General features: G+C 41.6%; 1 protein-coding gene across 4 annotated transcripts in view; it reads right to left on the minus strand.

Moving 5' to 3' along the window:
• Positions 1-21,918, minus strand: part of LOC141154171 (diacylglycerol kinase eta-like) — a 269,412-nt gene that overhangs the window by 15,645 nt on the left and 231,849 nt on the right. For all 4 annotated transcript variants that reach the window (XM_073639678.1, XM_073639679.1, XM_073639677.1 and 1 more), the window contains 7 exons: positions 12,751-12,864; positions 8,697-8,831; positions 5,541-5,707; positions 4,928-5,045; positions 4,015-4,101; positions 2,984-3,103; positions 650-758 (listed from right to left, as the gene is read on the minus strand). In XM_073639678.1, coding sequence (XP_073495779.1) covers positions 650-758; positions 2,984-3,103; positions 4,015-4,101; positions 4,928-5,045; positions 5,541-5,707; positions 8,697-8,831; positions 12,751-12,864 — 850 coding nt within the window. The remainder of the gene's footprint in view (positions 1-649; positions 759-2,983; positions 3,104-4,014; positions 4,102-4,927; positions 5,046-5,540; positions 5,708-8,696; positions 8,832-12,750; positions 12,865-21,918) is intronic.

Consider the following 21,918-nt stretch of genomic DNA (forward strand, 5'->3'; position numbering starts at 1 on the left):
GCAGCTCGGCTGTATCATGTATGGTCTGCGGCACAACTGCTTGTCAGCAGCTCGGCTGTATCATCTATGGTCTGCGGCACAACTGCTTGTCAACAGCTCGGCTGTATCATGTATGGTCTGCGGCACAACTGCTTGTCAGCAGCTCGGCTGTATCATGTATGGTCTGCGGCACAACTGCTTGTCAGCAGCTCGGCTGTATCATGTATGGTCTGTGGCACAACTGCTAGTGAGCAGCTCGGCTGTATCATGTATGGTCTGCGGCACAACTGCTTATCAGCAGCTCGGCTGTATCATGTATGGTCTGCGGCACAACTGCTTGTCAGCAGCTCGGCTGTATCATGTATGGTCTGCGGCACAACTGCTTATCAGCAGCTCGGCTGTATCATGTATGGTCTGCGGCACAACTGCTTGTCAGCAGCTCGGCTGTATCATGTATGGTCTGCGGCACAACTGCTTGTCAGCAGCTCGGCTGTATCATGTATGGTCTGCGGCACAACTGCTTGTCAGCAGCTCGGCTGTATCATGTATGGTCTGCGGCACAACTGCTTGTCAGCAGCTCGGCTGTATCATGTATGGTCTGCGGCACAAGCAGATGATCATGGTGCACAATGCACATGTAGAAGTACACTGGACTCCCCGCAGCACTCACCTGTTAACGAGCTGTTGGATTTCTGCTTATGAAACTTCTCTTTTTCTTTTCTTGGTTTTGAAATAATTCGGAGTTTTAAGCTTCCTTTACCACTCACATCCGTGTTCTCCTGGTTGTGACAAATACATACATTTAACCTCACCGGGCTACACTACTGTATATACGTGGATTTATCACGCCTGAAAAAAGAAAACCTCTGTCCAATCCGTTATTATCTTGTGCTGTTAAAGGGAAATCCCAAATATGATTCCTACATATCCCCGGGAAATCATCATTACATCAGCATCTAGACCTTTTTAAATGCTGACTTAGTTTCTGCCATTACTACCTGTTATGGTATGGCATTTTACAATCTTACTGCTCTTACCGTAAAGAACCCTTTTCTTTACTGACCTCTAAAGGCCTATCCCGCACATGTAATAAATGTTCCCTGATCCTTAGTAATACATCATGTCATCACCACATAGGTGTTCATACATGTAAATGAGATCACTTTTAAGGCATCCTTCTAATCTGAATGAGCCTAATTTTCTCAATTGTTTAGTTGGTCTATTGACAATTTAGCTTTTTTCTGTGCTTTTTTCTAAACAATCCTTCTAGCTTGTTCCACTTTTTCCACTGACTGAACAGAATTATGTGGAAAGAATTGTAAATTGATTACCAACCCCGGGCTTCTCTATTCTACCTGTTATTATTAAGGGTTTCTGGGACCTAATGTAATGTCCCCTCTATCCTAGTACGGAGGATGTCGCCCTAAATAGCACAAATGGCATTTGCACCGGATCTCATACGCTCCCATCATGACCCCATAGACTTTCCCTTTTATCTATACTCTATGCGTGCGCTCGGGCAGCAATTCTCAAGTTTGGAAGCCATTCCCTATCCAATGGATAAGGGATATCCTCTAATGAAAAAAAATCAAAACAAGACAAAAAAAACACAAATTGATAAATAAAACAAATAAAATAAGTAAAAAAGCAAAATTCTCAATTCAAAATAATTGAGCAAAAGTATGTAATTAAAAGGGATGTATTCTCAAGTTTGGAAAATATCCCAAATGGGATAGGGGATAGATTCCTGATCACTGGGACCCCCACCACCGACCCCCAAATCAGCCATGTGACTGGAGCAGTGGTCAATCACGTGCACTGCCACCCCAGTGATTCTAATGCGGGAGACCACCTGAGAGCAGCGCTCCGCAATTTTATTAAGAATGAATGTAGCGGCAGTGCACATGATCAACCAACACCCAATCAGCACAGGAGAGCCCCTGTTCGCAGGTGTGGCCGGTCCCCCGGTGATTGGGAGGAGAACCTCAATCCCATGGACTTCCAGACATGAAGACAAATAGGAGGCTCCATGGTGAAGTCCTGGAGATGAGAAACAAGGAAGGGTAGATGGGATCTGCTCACCTGGTGGAGATGTGCAGGTCAGTCATAACTCTGATGAGAGTAGTAGTTGCAGTATTCCTCCTATAGACGGCTGATCCACCCATTGAAACAGACAGAACGGTTCATTAAAAGAATTGTGAGGCGAAAAAATAAGAAAAAAACCTTGCGGTGGGCGCCGTCACGATGAAACAAGGATGAGAAGGTGCAGAAGAACAACCAACATTTATTAGAAGGCAGCAACGCGTTTCACAATCGACCTGATTTCGTCCTCAGGCTACATTCAAAGACGGATAAAAAACAAGTTATAAAGGAAGCCGTGATTCATCGTTCCTTGGACCACGGCTTCCTTTATAAGTATATACGTCTTTGTATGAAGCCTGTGGAAGAAATCAGGTCGATTGTGAAACGCGTTGCTGCCTTCTAATGAATGTTGGTTGTTCTTCTGCACCTTCTCATCCTTGTCTTCACCATGACAGTGTCCACCACAAAGTTTTTTCTTTTTTTTTTGCCTCGCAACTTCCAGACTTGAGAATATGTCTTTAATTGCACACAGCAAACTGGGAATCCTATAGCAAAAATCAAAATAGGCCTGTCATTATAGTGGCATCCAGAACAAATGGGTCTGGTCTTCATTCCTTCTTGTCTGCTTTCTTTCCTTTCCCCCATCCCAGTACTCACAGTATTTCTGGCTGCTCAGGTTCTCACCACTCAACAATGGGCTCTGTAGCGCCACCCGGTGCCACTCTTGTACTTACCTTGTTCTGCAGTCTGAGATGCAGACAATTGCTTCAGTTTTCCAGCTGACCCCCGGTTACTCCATACTGTGAGTGCAGCAATCTATCTACCACATATACTTTATAGAACTATTTGCATTACAGAATACAGAACTGTTAGAACTATGTATTAAGCAGTACCCCGACTGCCGATGGCGGCCAGCCTTTACCTCCACAGCTGATTTAATGATGTGTGCAATCCAATGGATATCGGATAATTTCTGCAAATCTTGACTCACTCCATTAATAGCGCAGAGTAAACTTTCCTCTTCCTGAGGAGACTCCCAGTGCTAGAAAAACCAATCAAATACAAGACACGTCCATTCTCATTATTAATACATACACATTTGCATTCTAAGGTTTGAAGAAACTAAAAAATGACTGAATAAGATGTAAGATTTTTTTCTGATGACATGGTCCTGGCTGCTAAGGATTCGGACAGTGTCGGTCTGAGGTGCCAAGGGCCCACCAGTAACATCAACTCCAGGGTCACACTTTTCAGCTACTTGCAAATATGACTTTATCCTCATTCACAAATTTTAATAGCAATAAACTGGGTGGATTGATTAATAAGATGCAGCTTTTGTCTGTATATAAGTGATTCAAGTATATTGTGCCAAGTACTGCTCATATAAGAGGGTGGAGGCCCACCGGAGGATTCCCCTCATCTCCTGTGGGCCAGTCCGAGCCTAGACTCGGATTATGGGTTTATTTACTAATAAGCTACTATAGTTTATTAATTTCAACTTCTGAAACTTTATTTATGGGATTATTTACAAATACTATATTACAGTTTATTAATTCTAACTGCTGCACAATGATCGCACCAAGCCGCACAAAACAATTAAAAGTGGACACGGACAGTCATGTGCTCGTCTTTGTCTTCATTCATATGGAAAGGCTTAATTTGATAATAATAATCTTTATTTATATAGCACTAATATATTCCGCAGCGCTGATGATGTCACAATAGACAATGGAGCAGATTTATTAACACTGTGATAACTGGGCTGTCAAAGATTAGAAAAACAAGGACGTCTTCTTCCAAAAAAACAGTGTATTCTGCAGGTTGTGTTGGGTATTTGGCGTTCTTACATATTCAATTGAACAAATTACAAATACAAAGAACAGGAATAAAAAAAGCAGCAGTATATTTTTTGGACATCACATAATAAAAGTATTGTGTTTTCCATAAATGTACCTGCTTGCTTCCCATAAAGGCTCTGGTCTCGGTGTACAGCGCCTTCACGCTAATCGCCACATCCACTGCTGTGTTTCTGCTCAGCAACTACAGGAAAATGAATGAGCAAGTTGTTAGGTAATAACTGTAATGGCTAAACATTTTGTATCCCAAGTGACAGATGTATTTTTTTACCAATTCTTCTACCCTTAGACCCTTTGAATATGTTCAATGAAGTGGATGTAGATCCACAGTGATCTCCCTCTTGAACATCAATACAAAGTTCTCCATCTGTGCCCCTGGCCGCCTGGTCACTATACTCACAGCCACCTCGGCCAAAATGCTTTATCACCCCCATTGCCCTGGTGACGCAGTCATCCTCCGTTACTCTTTCTATACTGTCTCCCTCTTTATTGGGGGACCGTTTCCCTGTGAGATGGAATTTTAAAATCAGCAATTCCACCATTGACTTTTGGGTTTCGGTAAAAAAAATCAGGTGCTAATTTTCTGCGAGTCAGAACAATTAAATATATATCGGATTTTCATATATTTTTATACTTAAAAAATAGTCTTGCCCCGTGCTGAGACGCACGTCTTCTTCACTTTGCTATGGATGGAGCAGTGTGGGGGCGAGCTAGAATTAGTGCCTTTTTGGCATACGCACTAATTAGTGATCAGTTTTTATTCTATTTTTTAGGGACGAGATGCCCACAAAGCAGTCAGACATCTTTTTTCCATTCAAGATTATATTCTAATAGTTTAGAAAGTTACACATGTGGCGATATCAAATCTATTTACTTTTTATGGTTTAGATATTTTTATGTAAGAAATGGGAACGGGAGGGACTCTTAGCGATTTATGCTGCAGAAACCGTGGGCTCAAACTTTCTCTTTTTGCAATTGTTCTTTACAGATATTAAATATTTTTTTCCTACCTCAGGTGAATTGTTTATCTTGTTGGAAAAAGCATCATTTAATACCCCGAAGCTGCCATTGACAGCGTGAGCCAGTTCTTGTTCTATGGCCTTGTGTGATTTAGCAGCTTCCCGGATTCTGCATATAAACAAACATCATTTTACCAACATGTATTTATTGATTATGCTTTCTTATATTTTATGATCCCAAAATGTGGGCGTGTGACCACAAGTATGTGATTTGCATACATGCAGTCACGTGCCGACTAGACGTGCACATCCTCGCTCAATACAAGTGAATTAAGCAAGGCTGGACACGACTAGTCGGAATGTGTCCAGAAGTCTGCAAATCACATACTTGTAGTCACCTTACTGCCCGCTACCGAGAATCCTGACAGTGCGCAGTGTGAGGATTCACATGTCTGCAGCCCCAAGCCTGGACAACCCCTTGAAGTAAAATTTGCAGAATGCTCCATGCCGTATACTATATAACCAATCAAGGTCTTCTTCAGAACTGCTGATTACAACGCTGCACCCAACACAAAACAAAGAATCTCGTTATTAATACAGAGCAAAACAATTTGTATGAACAAGGCCCACACCCGGTGTCATAAAGAAGCTCATTAATCTATACCTGCTAATAAGGTTTTCCGCAGAACTTGCAAGTTGCTGCAGATGAGCAAACTCTTCTTCAGTAAGATACTCCATCGACTGTTGGGAATGAAGTCGTGGTCGAGGCACGGCCCTATAGTTTTCCCCTTTTCTTTTGTCCTCCCATGATTTTAAGGTGCTCTCAAATGCCTAATCGGGAAGAGAAAATGCATATATGAAGGAAATAAATCATCTTATAGTAGAATCTTTTTTTATTTTCTGGTGAAAACCTAGTGGCTGCACTTTCACCAATATATAAAAAAAAAGAATAGAGGCAAATCAACACTGTGTGCAATTCCTACATTTATGGATCTGTTTACATTTTAATGCCATTCTTCACCTATATCCCGCTTGCAGAAGCCCAGCACATACATTGCCCAGCACATACATTGCCCAGCACATACCCTGCACATACCATGCCCAGCACATACCCTGCACATACATTGCCCAGCACATACCCTGCACATACATTGCCCAGCACATACCCTGCACATACCATGCCCAGCACATACCCTGCACATACATTGCCCAGCACATACCCTGCACATACATTGCCCAGCACATACCCTGCACATACATTGCCCAGCACATACCCTGCACATACATTGCCCAGCATATATCCTGCACATACATTGCCCAGCACATACACTGCCCAGCACATACCCTGCACATACATTGCCCCGCACATACCCTGCACATACAATGCCCAGCACATACCCTGCACATACATTGCCCAGCACATACACTGCCCCACACATACCCTGCACATACATTGCCCCGAATATACCCTGCACATACATTGCCCCGCATATATCCTGCACACACATTACCCTGTACATATCCTGCACATACATTGCCCCGAATATACCCTGCACATACATTGCCCCGCATATATCCTGCACACACATTACCCTGTACATATCCTGCACATATATTGCCCAGCACATACACTGCCCAGCACATATCCTGCACATACAATGCCCAGCACATACCCTGCACATACAATGCCCAACACATACCTTGCATATACATTGCCCAGCACATACAGTACAGACCAAAAGTTTGGACACACCTTCTCATTTAAAGATTTTTCTGTATTTTCATGACTATGAAAATTGTACATTCACACTGAAGGCATCAAAACTATGAATTAACACATGTGGAATTATATACTTAACAAAAAAGTGTGAAACAACTGAAAATATGTCTTATATTCTAGGTTCTTCAAAGTAGCCACCTTTTGCTTTGATGACTGCTTTGCACACTCTTGGCATTCTCTTGATGAGCTTCAAGAGGTAGTCACCGGAAATGGTCTTCACTTCACAGGTGTGCCCTGTCAGGTTTAATAAGTGGGATTTCTTGCCTTATAAATGGGGTTGGAACCATCAGTTGTGTTGTACAGAAGTCAGGGGGATGCACAGCTGATAGTCCTACTGAATAGACTGTTAGAATTTGTATTATGGCAAGAAAAAAGCAGCTAAGTAAAGAAAAACGAGTGGACATCATTACTTTAAGAAATGAAGGTCAGTCAGTCTGAAAAATTGGGAAAACTTTGAAAGTGTCCCCAAGTGCAGTTGCAAAAACCGTCAAACGCTACAAAGAAACTGGCTCACATGAGGACCGCCCTAGGAAAGGAAGACCAAGAGTCTCCTCTGTTTCTGAGGATAAGTTTATCCGAGTCACCAGCCTCAGAAATCGCAGGTTAACAGCAGCTCAGATTAGAGACCAGGTCAATGCCACACAGAGTTCTAGCAGCAGACACATCTCTACAACAACAGTTAAGAGGAGACTTTGTGCAGCTGGCCTCCATGGTAAAATAGCTGCTAGGAAACCACGGCTAAGGACAGGCAACATGCAGAAGAGACTTGTTTGGGCTAAAGAACACAAGGAATGGACATTAGACCAGTGGAAATCTGTGCTTTGGTCTGATGAGTCCAAATTTGAGATCTTTGGTTCCAACCACCGTGTCTTTGTGCGACGCAGAAAAGGTGAACGGATGGACTCTACATGCCTGGTTCCCACCGTGAAGCATGGAGGAGGAGGTGTGATGGTGTGGGGGGGCTTTGCTGGTGACACTGTTGGGGATTTATTCAAAATTGAAGGCATACTGAACCAGCATGGCTACCACAGTATCTTGCAGTGGCATGCTATTCTATCAAGGTTTGCGTTTAGTTGGACCATCATTTATTTTTCAACAGGACAATGACCCCAAACACCTCCAGGCTGTGTAAGGGCTATTTGACCAAGAAGGAGAGTGATGGGGGGCTACGACAGATGACCTGGCCTCCACAGTCACCAGACCTGAACCCAATCGAGATGGTTTGGGGTGAGCTGGACCGCAGAGTGAAGGCAAAAGGGCCAACAAATGCTAAGCATCTCTGGGAACTCCTTCAAGATTGTTGGAAGACCATTTCCGGTGACTACCTCTTGAAGCTCATCAAGAGAATGCCAAGAGTGTGCAAAGCAGTCATCAAAGCAAAAGGTGGCCACTTGGAAGAACCTAGAATATAAGACATATTTTCAGTTGTTTCACACTTTTTTGTTAAGTATATAATTCCACATGTGTTAATTCATAGTTTTGATGCCTTCAGTGTGAATGTACAATTTTCATAGTCATGAAAATACAGAAAAATCTTTAAATGAGAAGGTGTGTCCAAACTTTTGGTCTGTACTGTACATTACCCAGCACATACCCTGAACATACATTGTCCAGCACAGACATTGCCCAGCATATACCCTGCACATACGTTGCCCAGCATAGACATTACCCAGTACATACATTGCCCAGCACATTCCCTGCACATATGTTGCCTCGCACCTACATTGCCCAGCAGATACCCTGCACATACATTGCCCAGCACATACCCTGCACATACATTGCCCAGCACAGACATTGCCCAGCACATACCCTGTACAGACATTGCCCAGCACATACCCTGCACAGACATTGCCCAGCACAGATATTGCCCAGCACATACCCTGCACAGACATTGCCCAGCACAGACATTGCCCAGCACAGACATTGCCCAGCACAGACATTGCCCAGCACATACCCTGCACAGACATTGCCCAGCACAGACATTGCCCAGCACATACCCTGCACAGACATTGCCCAGCACAGACATTGCCCAGCACATACCCTGTCTCTTGTAAGCATTTGAGCTCGGTTTTTGTGCTGAATCATTAGGACACCAGGAGGTTGCACCCAAGCTTCTCCATCCACTTGAACAGGAACTCCTTCTTCTCCCAAAATAGTAATCTTTACCACACGACACTATGAATTTGAAATTGTATAAGGTACCGTTTAAAATTTCAGCTCCAGAAAGATTATGCATTTTTTATGAAGAAAATTAATACATTCAAAGCTTTAGAATCTTGTTTTTTTTCAAACTTAAGTTAGAATTTTTTTTTGCAATCAGTAAGTGTTCATGTCCCCATACACTATTAACCTGTAGATATAGGGTTAATACACTGTGTTCCAAATTATTATGCAAATAATATTTTCTCAGATTTTCCCAAATTACCTATATGAATTGCAGTCATTGTAATCTTCCAGTCAAATAACTATTAGAGTACAATTGAAAGGTTTTTGTACAAACTGTCTATGATAACAGGATATTTAAAAAAAAATAAAAAACTCAAACTGCACTCAAAATGCATGTTCCAAATTATTATGCACAGCAGAGTTTCCAACCTTTTCATTTTAATAAAGAACAAAAAAATGGTCATTTGTGAAATTATAAGCATTAGCAGGTTATTACACACTGAAATCAAACAGTTTTCAACTCAAAACTTTATTCTAGGTGATGTTACATTTGCACATAGGACCCCTTGTTCGAAAGGAGCTTCTGAACTCTCTCGTCCATTGAATTTGTCAGGTTTTGGATGGTTTCTGCTTTAATTGTTTTGCATGAGGACAGAATACCCTCCCAGAGCTGTTGCTTAGATGTGAACTGCCTCCCGCCATCATAGACACTCCTTTTGATGATGCTCCAGAGGTTCTGAATGGGGTTGAGGTCAGGGGAGCATGGATGCCACACCATAAGATTGTCCCCTTTTATGCCCATATCAGCCAGACATGCAGATGTGTTATGTGCAGCATGAGATGGGGCATTATCATGCATGAAATGATCTCGATGGTCCAGATGGATGGAGTGGAGGATGGCTGGTTGATGGACACCCCATGCAAACACGGCTACGGCGCTAACAAGGAGGAGGTGGAGTAATGTTTTGGGCTGGAATCATGGGGAGAGAGATTGTCGGCCCTTTTAGGATCCCTGAAGGGGTAAAGATGAACTCCATAATGTATGTTGAGTTTCTCAAACAGCACTTCCTTCCATGGTTCAAGAAGAAGAACCGTGCATTCCGCAGCAAGATCATTTTCATGCATGATAATGCCCCGTCTCATGCTGCACATAACACATCTGCATCTCTGGCTGCTGTGGGCATAAAAGGGGACAAACTTATGGTGTGGCCCCCATGCTCCCCTGACCTCAACCCCATTGAGAACCTCTGGAGCATCATTAAAAGGAGTGTCTATGATGGCAGGAGGCAGTTCACATCTAAGCAACAGCTCTGGGAGGGTATTCTGTCCTCATGCAAAACAATTGCAGCAGAAACCATCCAAAACCTGACAAATTCAATGGACGAGAGAGTTCAGAAGCTCCTTTCGAATAAGGGGTCCTATGTGCAAATGTAACATCACCTAGAATAAAGTTTTGAGTTGAAAACTGTTTGATTTCAGTTTGTAATAACCTGCTAATGCTTATAATTTCAAAAATGACCTTTTTTTTGTTCTTTATTAAAATGAAAAGGTTGAAAACTCTGCTGTGCATAATAATTTGGAACATGCATTTTGAGTGCAGTATGAGTTTTTTATTTTTTTTTAAATATCCTGTTATCATAGGCAGTTTATACAAAAACCTTTCAATTGTACTCTAATAGTTATTTGACTGGAAGATTACAATGACTGCAATTCATATAGGTAATTTGGGAAGATCTGAGAAAATATTATTTGCATAATAATTTGGAACACAGTGTAGTGTTATACTGCTGTCCGGTTGCCTCACTGAATCTGCAGCTACCAGGTGAAACTGAATAACTTAGGAAAGTTTGCATTCAATATTTTTGGGGCTACATCCATGCATGCAGCCACTGGGGAGGTCTTGTTTCAGTAGCATACCCCTGGGAATGAATGAGAACTATTATATAAAGTGGTGTGTTATAATAAATGAATTACTGGATTATTACACCTGTCTGCAGAGATAGATATATTGTACAGTAACTTGTTTTGGATGATTTATTCTTCCCTATCATGGATAAAGTATTTGAGGGTATGCTTATGTTATTAATAAAATAATATATAATTCCCCAAAAAACCTAACAAGTCACTTGTTACCATTTTCCATTGCGTGTGTCGAGCTTTCTGGAACACTTGGAAAGCATGAGTCGCTGGGGTCATAGTGCGCATGAGCACAGATATTGGAATGCATGAGTCGCTGGGGTCATAGTGCGCATGCGCACAGATATTGGAATGCATGAGTCGCTGGGGTCATAGTGCGCATGAGCACAGATATTGGAATGCATGAGTCGCTGGGTTCATAGTGCGCATGCGCACAGATATTGGAATGCATGAGTCGCTGGGGTCATAGTGCGCATGCGCACAGATATTGGAATGCATGAGTCGCTGGGGTCATAGTGCGCATGCGCACAGATATTGGAATGCATGAGTCGCTGGGTTCATAGTGCGCATGCGCACAGATATTGGAAGGCATGAGTCACTGGGGTCATAGTGCACAAGCGCACAGATATTGGAACGCACAAGTGCTTGGGTCATACTGCGCATGCGCACAGATATTGGAACGCACGCCGTGGAGGTATTTCAGTATATGCATGCGGTGTATTAGATGCACGCTACCTATGAGGATACCACTCCTTTATGTGCCCTGGAGCGCATCACTGAAAGGCATAATCCCAACATCAGTATGTGTTTCCGGAACCTAAGTGTCATATATTATTACGGTTCAGTATACTACTGCTGAGGAAGCTTCTAGTAAAGGGGAAACGCGTTGAGTCTTTAACATTGAGAGTTTTTTTTCATACAGAACACTAAAGTCTCTATTCTCAATGTTGACTATCGGGGTCTCTTTGGTATTGATATATCCAGGCTGTGTATATGCTGTGTGGATATAGAGCAATTTCGTCACAAATCAGTCCACTGAATGTTAGTATGTATACTGTATACACTATATAACTCAAGCTAAAAACAAAGTTAGCAAATACCCTGTAACAAGTGAATAAATATTAATAGTCAATGTAAACAACATAGGGAACTTAGCTAACATTGTTTTGATAAAAAAATGTAAAAGTCATCCCACCACAACAAAGTGTACCCCAATTGGGACAGTACCTAACTTTTGTAGTTCATCTCACTATGTGTCAGCAGACGTAGAAATAGATGAGGCCAGAGTAGGACCCCGACCTGACTGTGGAGAGCTATATAAACAAAATGGACGACCCAAAAGGAAAACCAGCCCCTGTTAGTACAAAGTACAAAAAAAATAAACCAAAACCAAAAAATTGAGCCAGAGTATATGTTGGTGTAAGTGCAATGTGCAGGTGACCATTCACACTGTGACCATTTCACAGACATAACTGAAAATAAAAACAAAATGAGCAAATACCCTGCAGGAAGTAGATAATATTAGTACATATAAGTAACATAGGGGATTTAGTTAACTCTATTTGGATTTAAAAAGCCAAAAGCCATCCCACCACGACAAGGTGCACCCATCGGGACGGGACCTAACTCTGCAGACGTCCAAATGGCACCGTCGTCTATTAATAGAGGTATTTTGTCGGATTAAAGTTTGATTTGTTGCTTTTAGTGATACCACAGTGTTGTGGTGATTATTATAGTGGTCTGTTATATATAATTATAACAGATAATATATTAATATGTACAGATCATCCTTAAAAAACAATCTGTACAGAAGTCAGGTGGAAAAGCATAAGATTACTAACAATTACTTTATTCTGTCAATAACAATAAAAAGTTTTTTTCCTTCCAAATCTACGGTATGATACTATTATGATACTATATGTCAAATACAACACCGCAGCAATAAAAACTAGAAGTGCCGGTATGTCGAGATGATGTAGAGCGGCTCAGATGCCATTGTGGTGTCAGTCACCTGGGCGATGCGGTGGTGCTGCAGATTGATCACACGGGACATCGCCATCTGAATGCTCCCGAAGACGGCAACTACTTCCAGCTTCTTGTCATCAAAGGAGGGCGCCCCGAAATGCTGCAATGTAAAGAGAAGACGAGACATAACTGCGGAGGATGCAGAGGATGTGCCTGGTCCTGAGGGAGCCGACAGCCACATGGTGGGAAGCGGAGCGGGCTCTCAGCATCCTCACTATCCCTGCACCGGATAACCGTCTATCATCTAACGTCTAACACCTGGTTATTACTTCTGTGTAGTAACATCGGAGCATTCTTACTCCTGTACTTCAGCATCACTGTGTGCATTATCCTCCTGTTACAATTCTGAATCTTACAGGTTTCTACTTTTACATCACTGTGTGCATTATCCTTGTATTATCACTTATATAGTATCCGTCTGCTGTGACAGCACTGTATATCTGTGTAATGTGACATCACTGTGTGCATTATCCTTGTATTATCACTTATATAGTATCCGTCTGCTGTGACAGCACTGTATATCTGTGTAATGTGACATCACTGTGTGCATTATCCTTGTAGTATCATTTATATAGTATCCGTCTGCTGTGACAGCACTGTATATCTGTGTGATGTGACATCACTGTGTGCATTATCCTTGTAGTATCATTTATATAGTATCCGTCTGCTGTGACAGCACTGTATATCTGTGTGATGTGACATCACTGTGTGCATTATCCTTGTATTATCATTTATATAGTATCCGTCTGCTGTGACAGCACTGTATATCTGTGTGATGTGACATCACTGTGTGCATTATCCTTGTATTATCATTAATGTAGTATCCATCTGCTGTGACAGCACTGTATATCTGTGTTATGTGACATCACTGTGTGCATTATCCTTGTATTATCATTTATATAGTATCCATCTGCTGTGATAGCACTGTATATCTGTGTAATGTGACATCACTGTGTGCATTATCCTTGTATTATCATTTATATAGTATCCGTCTGCTGTGACAGCACTGTATATCTGTGTGATGTGACATCACTGTGTGCATTATCCTTGTATTATCATTTATATAGTATACGTCTGCTGTGACAGCACTGTATATCTGTGTTATGTGACATCACTGTGTGCATTATCCTTGTATTATCATTTATATAGTATCCGTCTGCTGTGACAGCACTGTATATCTGTGTTATGTGACATCACTGTGTGCATTATCCTTGTAGTATCATTTATATAGTATCCGTCTGCTGTGACAGCACTGTATATCTGTGTTATGTGACATCACTGTGTGCATTATTCTTGTATTATCATTTATATAGTATCCGTCTGCTGTGACAGCACTGTCTATCTGTGTTATGTGACATCACTGTGTGCATTATCCTTGTATAATCATTTATATAGTATTCGTCTGCTGTGACAGCACTGTATATCTGTGTAATGTGACATCACTGTGTGCATTATCCTTGTATAATCATTTATGTAGTATCTGTCTGCTGTGACAGTACTGTATATCTGTGTTATGTGACATCACTGTGTGCATTATCCTTGTATTATCATTTATATAGTATCTGTCTGCTGTGACAGCACTGTATATCTGTGTTATGTGACATCTGTTAGAACCTTGCTCTTAGGTTTTTTCCTTTGCTGGTCACATGACCTTGTTGGCCTATTTAATCCTGCTCCGCCCTTCTGGCTTTGCTGGACTTCATTGTATAACTACTTTCTAGCTAGCCTGTGCTCTGTATCTAACTCTGTTAGTTTGCTTGGTCTACGGACCTCTATGTTCTATATATTTTGTTTGTTCGTCTGTCTGCTACTATTTCTGTTAGGAGGTGTCCCATTTTCCTCCCAGTCCTTAGTACTTGTAGGGATTCCTTCCCCACATCTATAGGTCTCCGTACAGACTAGCTTAGGACTTTAGCAGGTCTGATCGCAGGATCAGGTTCCCTGTTACATCGTAGGGATTAAGCTGAGTTCTATCGTAGGGACAGATCTCCTCTCTTTCCTTAGCTCTGGTAGCAGAACATAACAGTAAGTCCAGCCTGCAAATTCTCTAAGGAAAGATTTTTCTGTTCCATCATGGTGTCGGTTCAGGATTTGGCTCATCGCCTGCAGGGACTCTCTCTGGAGGTGGCCGAGCTCCGTCAGCACGTGAGTAACTGTCCTGGAGCACATTTCTTGGAGCCTAAGGTATGTTTGCCGGATTTATTTTTTGGTGAACACCGAGGATTTTTTTCATTTAAAAATGCTTGCTTATTGTATTTTCGTTTGAGACCCAAGTCCTCTGGGGATGAATCCCAGCGCATAGGGTTCATAATGTCACTTTTGCGCAAAGAGCCTCAGGAGTGGGCCTTTTCTTTGCAACCTAGTGATACATGCTTTAGATCAGTGGATAGTTTTTTTTCTGCTTTGGGACTATTATATGATGATCCTGACCGTGTCGCATCAGCTGAGACTGAGTTGAGACGTTTGAAACAGGGATCAGGTAATGTGGAAAAATATTGTACTCATTTCCGTCGTTGGTCTACTCAAACAGGGTGGAACGATTCTGCTCTGAAAAGTCTATTTCTTGCTGGGCTCAATGAAAGGGTTAAAGACCTGCTAATTGCTTATCCTACACCTGAAGATTTGCAACAGGCTATGCAATTAGCTATACGGGTGGATAGGAGACTGCGTGCAAGGGTTAATGAGAGCAAATCCTCTGCTATGTCAGTTTCTGGTTATGAGAATGTGTGTACTAACAGTGGTGAACCGATGGAGATTGGATCGGTGGCACCTCTCTCTCAAGAAAAAGACTGTAGATTTTCTGAAGGCTTGTGTTTCTATTGCGGAAAATCTGGTCATTTGATTAAAGGCTGTGAGCTTCGCATGAAGAAAGAAAAAAAAATGGTCAGTCATGCCCGTATTGCCTGTTTAAATTCCAAGGGTGTATTTTTAGCTGCTTCCACGATTGCTCAGGAAAAATTAATGGAATTTCGGGTGTTTGTTGATTGTGGGTCTACTCTGAATGTAATTGATGGGGGATTCTTGGAAAGACTCAATTTAAAACCCGAACCTTTATCATCCCCCATTGCTGTGGTTTCTGTGGATGGTTCCCCTTTGAAGAATATTACTCTCAAGGTCTGTGAATTTCCTCTCACTATTAATGGTGTTCACCATGAGAAATTGGATTTGGTAGTTTTGAATAACTTGCCTTCTCCAGTAATATTGGGATTGCCATGGTTAAAATTTCACAATCCTGTACTGGATTGGTCTACCAGTGAAATTAAATCCTGGAGCCATAAATGTTATGACAAGTGTTGTAATGGGCGTATTGCAGCTTTGGATAGGGGAGAATTGCCTGTTCCTATTCAGGATTTTTGGAGAGTTTTTTCTGAGAAAGAATCGCAGGTTTTGCCTCCCCATAGAGACTATGATTGTTCTATTGAATTTGTCCCTGGAGCGACTCTTCCTAAGAGTCGTTTATTTAACCTTACTATTCCTGAGAGGAAGGCTTTGGAGGAATACATACAGACAAGTTTGGCCGCCGGTCACATTAGGCCCTCTAAGTCTCCTGTGGCGGTTGGATTTTTTTTTGTAAAAAAAAAGGACGGCGGTTTACGTCCTTGTCTGGATTTTCGTGAGATTAACAAAATTACTGTACGCAATCCTTACCCACTGCCATTGATTCCTGATCTGTTTAACCAGTTAATGGGGGCCAAGTGGTTCTCTAAAATTGACCTTAAGGGGGCATACAATCTGTTGCGCATGAAGGAGGGTGACGAATGGAAGACTGCTTTTAACACTCCTGTGGGTCATTTTGAGAATCTGGTTATGCCTTTTGGTCTTACTAATGCTCCTGCATTTTTTCAGAATCTTATTAATGACATCCTTAGACCTTTGATCGGCAAAAATGTGGTTGTGTATTTGGATGACATTTTGATTTATTCGCCGGATCTGGAGTCTCATTGGCGGAGCGTACGTGAGGTATTACAGTTATTAATGGACAATTCGCTTTTTGCTAAGCTGGAGAAATGTGAGTTCGCTGTACAGAGAATTAGTTTTTTGGGTTACATTATCTCCAGCGAAGGTTTTGAGATGGACCCGGTTAAAGTTCAAGCTGTACAGGAATGGCCTAGGCCTATTGGTTTGAAATCGATACAGAGGTTTTTAGGTTTCGCCAATTATTACAGAAAATTCATAAAAAATTTTTCTAGTATTGTCAAACCTCTGACTGATCTCACCAGGAAAGGTGCTGATGCGGTTCAGTGGTCTTCTGAGGCCATTGAAGCTTTTGTGTATCTCAAGGAGAGGTTCACTTCTGCTCCCATCCTTATGCAGCCTGATGTGACTAAGCCGTTTTTGGTTGAGGTTGATGCTTCCTCTGTGGGGGTTGGCGCAGTATTGTCTCAGGATCACGGGGATGGATTACATCCCTGTGCCTTTTTTTCAAAAATTTTTTCGGAGACTGAACTGAATTACGATATTGGTAATCGGGAATTATTGGCTATTAAACTCGCATTTGAACACTGGCGACACTTCTTGGAAGGTGCGGAATTTCCCGTTCAGGTTCTTACGGATCATAAAAATCTGATATATCTTGATGCTGCCAAGCGCCTGAATGCCCGTCAGGCTAGGTAGGCACTGTTTTTCTCGCGGTTTAATTTCTCCGTTACTTACATCCCTGGTACTAAGAATGTTAAGGCGGATGCCTTGTCTCGCAGTTTTTCTCCCATAGTCGGTGCTGAGAAAGAGGAGAACATTTTACAAGAAGGTGTTGTGATAGCTGCTTTGGACTCCGTTTTGGAAGATGAGATTCTTAAAGCACAGGAGAATGCCCCATCTAACACTCCTCATGGGAGGTTGTTTGTGCCTGGGACCTTTAGGAGAGATTTGTTTGTTGAGTGTCACGAATCTCGGTTGGCAGGTCATCCCGGAATCTCTGAGACCAAGAGACTGGTGGGTCGCAGTTTTTGGTGGCCTGGATGGCAGAAGGAAGTCATTAAGTGGGTGCGTCAATGTACTATATGTGCTAGATCTAAGTCCTCACATACTCCTGCTGCGGGGTTGCTTTGTCCTTTGGAGGTTCCCAGTGCTCCTTGGACACATTTGGCTATGGACTTTATAACTGACCTTCCCCCCTCTGAGGGTTTTACTGTCATCTGGGTGGTCGTGGACCGTTTTAGCAAGATGTGTCACTTGGTTCCCTTCGTCAAACTGCCCTGCGCTAAAACTCTCACTAAGGCCTTTGTCAAGGAAATTGTCAGACTTCATGGCGTTACTACTGACATTGTTTCTGATAGGGGTCCTCAGTTCGCGGCTCGTTTTTGGCGTGCCTTTTGTGACAGGTTGGGAGTTCATTTATCGTTCTCGTCCGGATATCATCCTGAATCTAATGGCCAGACAGAAAGGAAAAACCAGGATGTTGAGCAGTTCTTGCGTTGTTTTGTGGCAGACAATCAAGAGGGGTGGTCTGAGTTTCTGCCACTTGCTGAATTTGCTCTGAACAATCATACATCTTCTTCTGCTGGTTGTTCGCCTTTTTTTTGTTGTTCTGGGAAACATCCGTCGTTTGGGTCGTTCTCCAAGTTGGGATCTGCCATGCCTGAGGAGGAGAATTAATCCGGTCTTTCATGTCTCTCTGTTAAAAAAAGCTGTTGTGTCGGATGGTGACGCCTCTGCCTCTGTTCCTCCGGTGGTGGAGGACGGGGAATATGAAATTTCTCGCATCCTTAACTCTAGACGGTATAGAGGTAGTTTGCAGTATCCTGTGGCCTGGAAAGGTTTCGGACCCGAGGATAACTCTTGGGTGAGGTCTGATGATGTTTCCGCGTCCAGACTTATCAGAGCGTTTCACAGGAGATTTCCTGATAAGCCTGGTCCTAGGGGATCCGGAGGATCCTCTTAGAAGGGGGGGTACTGTTAGAACCTTGCTCTTAGGTTTTTTCCTTTGCTGGTCACATGACCTTGTTGGCCTATTTAATCCTGCTCCGCCCTTCTGGCTTTGCTGGACTTCATTGTATATTTACTTTCTAGCTAGCCTGTGCTCTGTATCTAACTCTGTTAGTTTGCTTGGTCTACGGACCTCAGTGTTCTATATATTTTGTTTGTTTGTCTTTCTGCTACTATTTCTGTTAGGAGGTGACCCATTTTCCTCCCAGTCCTTAGTACTTGTAGGGATTCCTTCCCCACATCTATAGGTCTCCGTACAGACTAGCTTAGGACTTTAGCAGGTCTGATCGCAGGATCAGGTTCCCTGTTACATCGTAGGGATTCAGCTGAGTTCTATCGTAGGGACAGATCTCCTCTCTTTCCTTAGCTCTGGTAGCAGAACATAACAACATCACTGTGTGCATTATCCTAGTATTATCATTTATATAGTATCTGTCTGCTGTGACAGCACTGTATATCTGTGTTATGTGACATCACTGTGTGCATTATCCTTGTATTATCATTTATATAGTATCCGTCTGCTGTGACAGCACTGTATATCTGTGTTATGTGACATCACTGTGTGCATTATCCTTGTATTATCATTTATATAGTATCCGTCTGCTGTGACAGCACTGTATATCTGTATGATGTGACATCACTGTGTGCATTATCCTTTTATTATCATTTATATAGTATCCGTCTGCTGTGACAGCACTGTATATCTGTGTTATGTGACATCACTGTGTGCATTATCCTTGTATTATCATTTATATAGTATCCGTCTGCTGTGACAGCACTGTATAACTGTAATGTGACATCACTGAGTGCATTATCCTTGTATAATCATTTATGTAGTATTCGTCTGCTGTGACAGAACTGTATATCTGTGTAACGTGACATCACTGTGTGCATTATCCTTGTATTATCATTTATATAGTATCCGTCTGCTGTGACAGCACTGTATAACTGTAATGTGACATCACTGTGTGCATTATCCTTGTATAATCATTTATGTAGTATTCGTCTGCTGTGACAGAACTGTATATCTGTGTAACGTGACATCACTGTGTGCATTATCCTTGTATTATCATTTATATAGTATCCGTCTGCTGTGACAGCACTGTATATCTGTGTAATGTGACATCACTGTGTGCATTATCCTTGTATTATCATTTATATAGTATCCGTCTGCTGTGACAGCACTGTATAACTGTAATGTGACATCACTGTGTGCATTATCCTTGTATAATCATTTATGTAGTATTCGTCTGCTGTGACAGAACTGTATATCTGTGTAACGTGACATCACTGTGTGCATTATCCTTGTATTATCATTTATATAGTATCCGTCTGCTGTGACAGCACTGTATATCTGTGTAATGTGACATCACTGTGTGCATTATCCTTGTATTATCATTAATGTAGTATCCATCTGCTGTGACAGTACTGTATATCTGTGTTATGTGACATCACTGTGTGCATTATCCTTGTATTATCATTTATATAGTATCCGTCTGCTGTGACAGCACTGTATATCTGTGTGATGTGACATCACTGTGTGCATTATCCTTGTATTATCATTTATATAGTATCCGTCTGCTGTGACAGCACTGTATATCTGTGTGATGTGACATCACTGTGTGCATTATCCTTGTATTATCATTTATATAGTATCCGTCTGCTGTGACAGAACTGTATATCTGTGTTATGTGACATCACTGTGTGCATTATCCTTGTATTATCATTTATATAGTATCCGTCTGCTGTGACAGCACTGTATAACTGTAATGTGACATCACTGTGTGCATTATCCTTGTATAATCATTTATGTAGTATCCGTCTGCTGTGACAGCACTGTATATCTGTGTTATGTGACATCACTGTGCGCATTATCCTTGTATTATCATTAATGTAGTATCCGTCTGCTGTGACAGCACTGTATATCTGTGTTATGTGACATCACTGTGTGCATTATCCTTGTATAATCATTTATATAGTATTCGTCTGCTGTGACAGCACTGTATATCTGTGTGATGTGACATCACTGTGTGCATTATCCTTGTATTATCATTTATATAGTATCCGTCTGCTGTGACAGCACTGTATATCTGTGTAATGTGACATCACTGTGTGCATTATCCTTGTATTATCATTTATATAGTATCCGTCTGCTGTGACAGCACTGTATATCTGTGTAATGTGACATCACTGTGTGCATTATCCTTGTATTATCATTTATATAGTATCCGTCTGCTGTGACAGCACTGTATAACTGTAATGTGACATCACTGTGTGCATTATCCTTGTATAATCATTTATGTAGTATTCGTCTGCTGTGACAGAACTGTATATCTGTGTAACGTGACATCACTGTGTGCATTATCCTTGTATTATCATTTATATAGTATCCGTCTGCTGTGACAGCACTGTATATCTGTGTAATGTGACATCACTGTGTGCATTATCCTTGTATTATCATTAATGTAGTATCCATCTGCTGTGACAGTACTGTATATCTGTGTTATGTGACATCACTGTGTGCATTATCCTTGTATTATCATTTATATAGTATCCGTCTGCTGTGACAGCACTGTATATCTGTGTGATGTGACATCACTGTGTGCATTATCCTTGTATTATCATTTATGTAGTATCCGTCTGCTGTGACAGCACTGTATATCTGTGTAATGTGACATCACTGTGTGCATTATCCTTGTATTATCATTTATATAGTATCCATCTGCTGTGACAGCACTGTATATCTGTGTGATGTGACATCACTGTGTGCATTATCCTTGTATTATCATTTATATAGTATCCGTCTCCTGTGACAGCACTGTATATCTGTGTTATGTGACATCACTGTGTGCATTATCCTTGTATTATCATTTATATAGTATCCGTCTGCTGTGACAGCACTGTATATCTGTGTTATGTGACATCACAGTGTGCATTATCCTTGTATTATCATTTATATAGTATCCGTCTGCTGTGACAGCACTGTATATCTGTGTTATGTGACATCACTGTGTGCATTATCCTTGTATTATCATTTATATAGTATCCGTCTGCTGTGACAGCACTGTATATCTGTGTTATGTGACATCACTGTGTGCATTATCCTTGTATTATCATTTATATAGTATCCGTCTGCTGTGACAGCACTGTATATCTGTGTGATGTGACATCACTGTGTGCATTATCCTTGTATTATCATTTATATAGTATCCGTCTGCTGTGACAGAAC

Source organism: Phyllobates terribilis, unplaced genomic scaffold (genome assembly GCF_046119375.1).
Source record: "Phyllobates terribilis strain yellow unplaced genomic scaffold, ASM4611937v1 Scaffold_7__3_contigs__length_470593459, whole genome shotgun sequence".
Classification (NCBI taxonomy): Eukaryota; Metazoa; Chordata; class Amphibia; order Anura; family Dendrobatidae; genus Phyllobates; species Phyllobates terribilis.